The sequence below is a fragment of the Rhinichthys klamathensis genome, unplaced genomic scaffold (genome assembly GCF_029890125.1).
Source record: "Rhinichthys klamathensis goyatoka isolate OS25496 unplaced genomic scaffold, OSU_Roscu_1.1 h1tg000110l_1, whole genome shotgun sequence".
NCBI classification, from domain to species: Eukaryota; Metazoa; Chordata; class Actinopteri; order Cypriniformes; family Leuciscidae; genus Rhinichthys; species Rhinichthys klamathensis.
Window position 1 is genome coordinate 2,602,037 of NW_026606648.1, and position 9,926 is coordinate 2,611,962.

General features: G+C 37.0%; 1 protein-coding gene across 1 annotated transcript; it reads left to right on the forward strand.

The window, feature by feature from the left end:
- The first annotated feature begins 289 nt into the window (after positions 1 to 289).
- dcaf11 (ddb1 and cul4 associated factor 11) lies at positions 290 to 9,519 on the forward strand. Its single transcript, XM_056254145.1, has 15 exons — positions 290 to 512; positions 1,608 to 1,794; positions 1,938 to 2,065; positions 3,327 to 3,445; positions 3,691 to 3,755; positions 4,033 to 4,133; positions 4,935 to 5,081; positions 5,175 to 5,229; positions 5,880 to 5,948; positions 6,617 to 6,674; positions 7,156 to 7,341; positions 8,168 to 8,321; positions 8,443 to 8,595; positions 8,677 to 8,783; positions 9,346 to 9,519. The coding sequence occupies exons 2-15, from the start codon at positions 1,619 to 1,621 to the stop codon at positions 9,451 to 9,453; spliced, it is 1,626 nt and encodes a 541-aa protein (XP_056110120.1). The 5' UTR covers positions 290 to 512; positions 1,608 to 1,618; the 3' UTR covers positions 9,454 to 9,519.
- The last annotated feature ends 407 nt before the right edge of the window (positions 9,520 to 9,926 follow it).

Here is a 9,926-nt window from a genome sequence, read left to right on the forward strand (position 1 = left end):
GTCAACTATAGCTTAGTGTAGTGTAGCTAGTTTCTCTAAAAATAGTTTAGCAGTTGACATTTTAGTAGGACACTGAATAGCACATTTGGATTCTTTGGGAGCTCAAGGCTATGACAAAGCAACAAAAAAAAGGCTATTTCTGCCTATTTGTAGTATAGTGCTAAATGTTTTTGGCTGGAAAATAAATATTTAAAAAATACACGGCTTCACTGTCAATGACCCACATTCACTTATGTCAATGTACTGTTTCTATTATTTTTGTGTGTGCTCTGACTCTGAGTGTGTCATGTGACCAGAGGAAGGCGATTCTCGAGACCGTAAACAACATGGCGCGTTACGAACCAGGAGAATCTTGAAAACAACTCAGGGAAATAGAAGCCCTCAGGGTACTGAACTCCCACGTTTACAAGCTTCATTTTTGACAACACTATTTTGTGGTTATTTATCGAGGTTTTGCAGGAAGAAAACAAAGGAGTAAAAGAGCTGTCAAAGCGCTGTTATCAAATAAATTGGTAGGTGTCTCTCTTTTGTAAGTCGCTTACAGTGTGCTAGCGTGAGCGCTAACTTATAAACAAAAGGTTGTTTTGGATGGATATTTACTGTAATTAGGATGCTTTTACGTATTTTGATTTTTTAAACTCTTAGTTTGTAAATATGCACTATATGAAGTGTTCGCCCCATGTCAATTGCTGTTTTCAATTCTAGCCTGTCATTTTAGCATAGCCGGCTGTCAGTTCTATCACAGACTTTTGTCAGCTGCATGTCAGCATTTGTTTACCTAATTTAAATCGTCTGTTTCGTGTTAAAATTTCTGTTAAAAGACTAAAGTACTGACGCACCCCCACAATAAATGCGCTACATCAGTGTTTTTGTCGTGATGTATTTATGCATTGTGGCATGTTAATCACAACGTTTTGGACAGACAGGTATATCTTGGGTGTATGTCCTCTTATTTGCAGTGTTACTAAAATATGATGTTCAATATCTTAATAATCCTAGCATTATTTATAATATATCTTGCTTCTTATTTTTTCTTCTTTAAATTTTCTATGCTTAGTATTTTTCAAATCCACATCTCAGACATGTTAAAATGCACAAACAACCTTTCTAAAGTCCTGTAGTGTACATCTTTCTATCTTTTTTGGCACTAATTTAAAGTACACTATTGTCCAGTAAGAATTTTGTTTAGAAAGATATTAACATGTTTATTCAGCAAGGAAGCATTAAATTGATCAAAAGTGACAGTAAAGACATTTATGATGTTGCAAAAGATTTTTGCTTCAAAACAAATGCTGTTCTATTGAACTTTCTATTCATCAAAGAATCCTGAAAAATGTTAAGCAACACAACCATTTTCAACATTGATAATAATAAGAAATGTTTCTTAATCAGCAAATCAGCATATTAAAATGATTTCTGAAGGATCATGTGACACTGAAGAATAATGATGCTGAAAATATTTTATTGTTTGAGCGTATGTCATATTATTCACTGTATTACTGGTGTTCAATGTCTTTAAGGAAATTCTAGCCTTGTATCTTGCTTTTTTATAATGTCATGAATGTGAATTTCTGTATTGCTTATGGCTGAATAAATAATTTTTCCAGACAATCAGTCTATGGGCTCTCAGTCCAGTTCTGGGATGTCCGGTCGGGGCTCTGGTAACAACCCAGACCAGTCAGAACCCGAACCCAACCAGAACTCTAATCAGACGGGTCACACACAGGCAGAGAGACAGGCAGAATCTGAAGAGGACGTTGACTTAGCTCAAGTTCTGGCGTACCTACTGCGGAGGTAAATATATACATAACCCACATGACATTTATTTGGAGATACCTTTGCCTCGGCTGCATTTTATACATGTTTTGCAACACTACCACTTCCTCTTTTTTTATTCAAATTGATATTTCAAATTGTTCCTTTTTTCTCTACTATAGGGGCCAGGTGCGCCTGGTCCATGGAAGTGGAGCGACAGGCCTGCAGCTTGTGCAGTCATATTCAGACTCTGATGAGGACAGCGATGGGGCCTGGGATGGGCGTTTAGGACATCGATATGACCCTCCAGGTGAGTATAATTCACTCTATGCACAATTACCAACGCATTTAGCCCTTAGTTGCTACTAGCTCAGTGTATGGAAACTGTGAGAAAATTAAGCAATAAATTAAATCTTGAGGAAGTGTCCCACAGCAGGACAAAGCAACCCATGCTTACGCTAAAGGTATTTAAAGCTTCTGGGACTCATTATTAACACTTTGTTTTAATATAATAAAATGTTATGTTTACTATAGTTAATTATATATATATGTTTTAATCATTACAACTCTTGGAATAGTTTAAGCATATTATTGAATATGGATACCAATAGATACACAGACACGCTGCTGTGAGCATGTAAAGCCCTATTCGGACGGGACTAGTTTGACATGGAGAGGTGGGGTAAAGTAATAATTTCCAGAGCTTAATTATTAGACGCTAAAAATTCTAGAACGCATCGTTCTAGACGCTGGGACAAGTCTGTGGCAAAACTCAAGTGTTTTCCACACACCATTCAGATCAGAAAGAAGATCGAAAGAACTTGTTAGACGCACAAAACATCTTTTAGCGTTATGTAAGTGCCTATTACCAACACAATCCAATCTGAAGTTAATTAATACATCGTTCGACCGGACATAACTGTTTTATATAAATATAGGTTCTATGTGTTTGCACACGTGATATCAGGAAGCAACGTAATACGCACATGACAACAGGAGGATGACGGCGATGCGCAAATCGAGTTACCCCTCCCACTTCTGCTAGTTTTACTGAGATATCTTATCCTGTGCGAATTGGCCATTAATATTTCAGACGTCATGTGGTAAAATTACATTACTCCATCTACCCTTGTAAAGTTAATCCTGTCCGAATAGGGCTTCTGATATGCTGTTGCTGATACATAAAGGGACATAAATAAACCCCGTAGCAGATCTTGGCAGGTGGAGCTAGGGGAGGTGGAGGTGGAGTTCCTACTGTGTAGAAACTTTCAGCAATCTTACAGCAAGCAATGAATCAGACTATTTAAATGTTGAGCAATCAATCTCGGTGTGCACAGACTCCATTCCAGCCTTCGTTGTTATTTAGAAAAGTGAGGATCGTTTGCAAGGATATATTCAACCATTAATATAAAGAATCTAAAATAATCAAGTAAAAGAAAAAAAAGATTCTAAAAGAATCAACAGCCTCTTTGGCCTAATTTTCAGTCTATAAAAGTCAGAAATGGTGCCATGAATACCATTGAATACACACTTCTGTGGTAATTTACTATGCCTTATTTATTCTCACTCAGTGGATGCCCAACCAGACACACAGGAAGTGGATCGCAGTGAGATCCGCACTCAGATCATGCTTGCCACTGCTTCCTCAGGCTTAAAGGGCAGATACAGTTTCACACATATGCTGGCAGAGGTAAGATGTGTTTATACTTGTGTATCTTTCATTTACAGGATATTTCTACTAACAATACAATGAGTCTGAGTTATTTGAGTTATCAGCTATTTTATTTCTTATTACAGATTTGTGATTTTTCTGATAACGAATTCAGAAAATGTATATTTCCACATGTGGCTGCAGCCAAATTATCAAAAAATATGCATAGTTGAGTTCAGAAGTGCACAATTTCCTATAATCTAACTGTGTATTTCTTTCTAAAGCGGGAACAGGGACGTTGTCGTGGGTCAAGTTTTTCTCATGGAGAGTGCAGCCGTATCCGCACACAGTAAGTGTAATATAAATGCTATGCTACAACAATAATAGACAGTGCATATTTTATTATTCAATAGTGTCAGTGGAGTCAATAATATTGTTGATTATTAAGTGCAACACCCTTAAGTGTATGGGAAACCTAAGGGTGATCTTAAGGGGAAATTACACTTAAGGTGCTTTATGCAACCGAGATACACTGGCACAGATGTTTTTACATCTCAAATTCTTTCTCCTTCTAAAACGTATCAGTCTGTGCATACATGTAGTAATCCTTATTTGTTTCTTCATAGTTTCTTGCCCAATCATGTGGTATACAAGGACACGTATCAGCAGAAAGTTTTTTGTGGAGTCTACAGTGATGAGGGAAACATGTTCCTGTCTGCATGCCAAGGTGAAACGGCAATTCAAGACTTTGTTATTAGTGTTTATTTGCTATGCTTAGTATTTTCCAAATGCACATCTCAGACATGTTCAAGTGCATAACAAAGCTCTACTAAAGTCCTGTAGTGTAAATGTTTCTGTCTTTAATTTGAGTTTATTTACACTACCATTCAAAAGTTTGGGGTCAGTATTCAAAAAGGATGCATTAAATTGATATTAACATAAATTGTTATAAATTGATGACAATAAAGACATTTATAATGTTACAAAAGATGTCTATTTCATATAAACGTTATACTTATCAAATAATCCTGAACAATCCTCCAAAATATTAAGCAATACAACTGTTTTCAACTTATGTAATAATAAGAAATAGTGATGATGCTGAAAATTTAGCTTTGCAGGAATAAATGACATTTTACAATATAAAATTGAAAACAGTTATTTTAAATAGTAATAATATTTCACAATACTGCTGTGAACACAGGCGATCGACACATGCACTCTAGAAAGTTTAATCTTTGTCCAGTGTGTGCTATTTTTCTCCAGAAGTAATGACTGATAAAATGTCTTTGTATTCTTTTAAACTAAAATTGCGGCTATACACAAGCACTTTTCAATGTCTTTTTATGTTGCAGACTCCGGTATTTTGTTGTTGTTGTTCAGTCTCTTTGGTTTAGTTTTCTATTGTGAAACGATGGCCTAGGCTAAGACACCTCTTTCAAAAACATTTAATAAGTCTTACTGACTCCAAACTTTTGAATGATAGTGCATGACTTATAACCTCTTTTTTCTGTCTCTGTTTTTATAGACCAGAATATCAGGTTATATGATACTAGTCGGGGTCGTTTTGCTCTAAAGAAGACCGTGAAGGCCAGAGACGTGGGCTGGAGCATTCTGGATGTGTGTTTTACACCTGATGCACGTTGTGTGCTTTACTCCAGTTGGTCTGACTACAGTAAGAAAGGGACAGGTCACTTAAGCTGTTTTGTTGCCACTGCTGTCATTGACTGTTCTAATGCACATGCGTCTGTGCTCTCTCTCTCTTTAGTTCATGTGTGCAGTGTAGATGGGGACAATGAAACACACACCGCTCTGGACCTCAAGTTAGTGTTTCCTCATAGTACATTATAGCATTAAAATTCAGGTAATCACCGGTACGCTTCCTCTTCATGTGGATGACAGACAGTAGAACAGATTTCCATAACCGTTCATTACAACAACATCACATGACTGTGAGCTAACCAAAATTGAACACGCTGGCAAAGTGAAATCTGAAGTGTTGCAGAAATAACACACTTCAGGATAATAAAAGTATAGCACTAAGAACTGATATTTGTTGATTCTCGATATGTAAGAACAGCAACCCTCCTATATTTAAATTGTAATTAAAGTGTCATAACACCACTCAGATATGCTAATAATGCCAATAGATGACTTTTCCAGCGTGTCTTTTTGCCTCTCCCATTAAACTCACATAACCATTTTGACGTCTTCTCTGCATTGCATGCTGTGATAATGCTGTCATAATTGTAATATTATGCTTTTAGAGGTTTGGTCTTGCTCTGTTCATCCCCAAGTAAGGTAGAGCTGTGTGAATGGAAATACGTTCTTATGTTCAAAGATTTATATTTGTTTGTATTTGTTTCAAGATAGCCTATCAGGTATATTTAACTGCCATGGAAATGACTGTAGTTGTTCATGTTCAATGTTGCTGATGCTGACAGGAGTCTTTTCTTCTTTTCTTTTCTTTCAGTCCTGATGAAAGGAGGTTCTGTGTTTTCTCACTGACAGCGTCCACAGATGGAAAAGAGATTTTAGGCGGGTCAGTATCTTATAGTATGGCCTTCATACTTGTCCTTTAATAACTCAACGTATCTATCTATCTATCTATCTATCTGTCTGTCTGTCTGTCTGTCTGTCTGTCTGTCTGTCTGTCTATCTATCTATCTATCTATCTATCTATCTATCTATCTATCTATCTATCTATCTATCTATCTGTCTGTCTGTCTGTCTGTCTGTCTGTCTGTCTGTCTGTCTGTCTGTCTGTCTGTCTGTCTGTCTGTCTGTCTGTCTGTCTATCTATCTATCTATCTATCTATCTATCTATCTATCTATCTATCTATCTATCTATCTATCTATCTATCTATCTATCTATCTATCTATCTATCTATCTATCTATCTATCTATCTATCTATCTATCTATCTGTCTGTCTGTCTGTCTGTCTGTCTGTCTGTCTGTCTGTCTGTCTGTCTGTCTGTCTGTCTGTCTGTCTGTCTGTCTGTCTGTCTGTCTGTCTGTCTGTCTGTCTGTCTGTCTGTCTGTCTGTCTGTCTGTCTGTCTGTCTGTCTGTCTGTCTGTCTGTCTGTCTGTCTGTCTGTCTGTCTGTCTGTCAACAGGCATAATAATTACCTACCTTACCTGGAAAAATAAAGTGTATGTCTAAAATACTCTTTTACTCTTCCTGAAATACCTTTATCTCTATCAAACAGTGCAAACGATGGCTGCCTGTATGTGTTTGATCGCGAACAAAACAAGAGAACTCTAAAGGTATGGTTCACATGTTCTGAAGTCGTAGAAGAAGAAAAACCTGCACTACAGATAAAATTTGTATTTAGAATATTAAAAAGTGACAAGAACCCTATCATCAGTAAATGAAAACCCAAAAAAGGTTTTGTCACCTTTCACCTGCTGCACTTTTTCTCTTCCATTGGCATCTGAATTAATATCTTTGTGGGCATTTTTTTCCTTGGATTAATGTGCAAGATTTTTACCTTCTAATTATTTCTTTATCAAAATAAGTTAGCTCTACTGTGAATCTGTTATAAATCTCAGCCATCCTGTGATCTTATTCCTTGCATAATCTTTACAGCTTCCCGGTCTCAGTGCATCAAAGCAAAGGTCTTTCGCTCTAAACTGAATGTGATCATTGATAAGCATGATAGATTTAGTGAGAACATTATCCAGACATTGGCCTCTGTAGAATGACTCATATGTATTTCTTTATTTTTTTTATCGATTCGTCTTTCAGATTGACGCTCATGAGGATGATGTGAATGCTGTAGCATTTGCAGACAGTTCATCGCAGCTGCTGTTCTCAGGCAGTGATGATGCTCTTTGTAAGGTATGGGACAGACGTACACTCAGAGAAGACAGACCACAGCCTGTGGGTCAACTGGCTGGACACAGGGATGGAATCACCTTCATACACAGCAAGGTATAATAGCAATCCATACTGTCATTGTCAAGACGCTGTGATTTACAATACAGTTATTACATCAACACACTGCACAATTCTTTTACAGGTGTGAATATAAGCTAAATTATTGTTATAAATCACCACAGTGCAATATGCTCTACAGTTCTAGTTTAATGTAAAAATAAGTAAACAAACCACTTTTCAAATTGACATTCATGTTTAAAATAATGAAACTAATTTAAATTACTTTTAAATAGTATTTAAAAAACAACTAATTAATACATTTTAACTAAATTTTAAAACATTAATATTATTACTAATGTAATTATTAATAATATAACAATATTTGTTTATTTATTTATTTAAAAAGTAAATAATTTCTTTTACTTAGAAAAGTGATTATTTACATTTTCTTTTTTTGAATGAATGCACTGATTGATTGATTTCTGTATTGTATTATTAAGTGGTCCTGGTCCTCCATAAACGTACACTCAAGATATCAGAGAAGCCTTTTGTGTAGCTACCTGATATGAAGTATTTATTTAAACTACATGCCAAAAATATGTGGACACACACTTCTAATTAATGGCTTTGACTATTCCAGCTGCACCCAGGTGCTTAAAAACAAACAGTGGGTGTCCAGATACTTTTGGCCATATAGTATATGTCACAGCGAACAAGATGAAGGTAATTAAACAGTTAAAGAGCAGACCTGTTATCAAAAAGCTTCAAATCCTTTTGTACAGTTCCAGAACATCCCTTATTGCCCTCTAAATATAATTGCAATACATTACTTGCTTCCCTTCAAGCTCTTTTTAAGCAGCGTTTATATGTTGTCCTGAAGGGCGACGCTCGATACTTGATCAGCAACTCCAAAGATCAGAGCATTAAGCTGTGGGACGTGAGGAAGTTTTCACCCAAAGAAGGACTCGCGGCCTCACGACTCGCTGTCACACAGCAAAACTGGGACTACCGCTGGCAGCAGGTTCCTCAGAGAGGTGTGTTAGCATGCTTGAGGAACTTTAATAGACCTGCTAGACAAACTGGTTTATTTACAAGCTTAATTGTACACATAAACAACAAGCTCCTGTTTTCACTCGTTATTTTGTTGCCCTGCAGCACTAAAGAGGCATAAGCTGAGCGGTGACACCTCTGTGATGACCTACAGGGGTCACGGGGTTTTGCACACGCTCATTCGGAGCCGCTTTTCCCCTGAATTCACTACTGGACAGAAGTTTATTTACACAGGCTGTTCAACAGGCAAAATCGTCAGTAAGTTGACAACAAAATGCATAACAAAGTGTGAAATAATTCAAATCTGCTTAATTTCACTTCCTTTCATCTTTTTGATAGTCTACGATGTGTTGACGGGAGCCGTCGTGTGCAAATTGTCCAATCATGACGCATGTGTGAGGGACGTCAGCTGGCACCCGTATCACAACAACATGGTCAGCAGCTCTGTAAGTAAAACCACTGTTTAATACTATTAGGCCTGTTACGACATGTGGACATAATTGATGAAGTCGATTGCAAAAATATGTCGATTTGCTTGGAATGCAAATAGTTGTATGCCACGTCAAATAGTTGTCTGTCAAGTTCATATAATGTAAGAGACACACTGAACTGTCTAATCATGAGGGGTAAATTACTCACGGAGACCAAGAAATGATCCGAAGATTCACCGGAGCTGCCACGAGGCGTGTGGCTCAGACGTACTCTTTGCACTCGGTTACAAAGCGTTTAAAGTTGCTGTTGGTTGTTTAAAATATCTGACAGATGAAGTAACGCTTTAAGACTAATTTATTTAATAAATAATCCTCCTGGTGATATGGACATCACCATCTTTGATACGGTGATATTTTAGGATTAATTGACTATCAGAAAATCATCAATAGATTAATCGCAAAAATAATTATTAGATTAATCCACTAAATAACCATTAGTTGCAGCCCTTAATACAAAAAAAATGTAAGTGCATCAACACTGTACTCATTGGCGCTCTTTTCTCTCATGTTCGCTCAGTGGGATGGCGCCATACGTTTGTGGGAACACACGCAGAATCACCCTCTGGACAAAGACAGAGAGAGGATGAACGTGGATGTGGTGGAGATGAAAACAAAAGGCTATTGATGACATCAGAGGTAGATGGTGCCGTCACAGCGGGAATGAGATGATGGAGGAATAAAGAGAAACGGGGGAAATAAATCACAAAAGACAACTAATTTTGTGCAGAGAATTTAGTAAAATCACATTGATAGTGTCAGGCAGGATCTTCAAGTGTTGTTTGTTTGATTCCACATTGCTCCCCCTACCGGCACAAAAAGATGATACAGATGTGCTTAAGCTAAAAGAATCATTGACATTTAATTAATGGACAGGGCGTTTTGTGATTTCTCTTTTACGCCGACTGTTACACCTCTTTTTCAGCTCGGAGGTGACCTTTTAACTGCAGGTTTAAGCTTTAGTGAAAGACTTTGAGTGAATTTCACCGATATAAAGGACGCATGATTTCAGACAGGCACAAAACAACTGCTTTGCTTGAAAAATTACTGTACGGTAATATAGCAAAATAATTTAGACATAATGGACATGTTTCTAAAAGT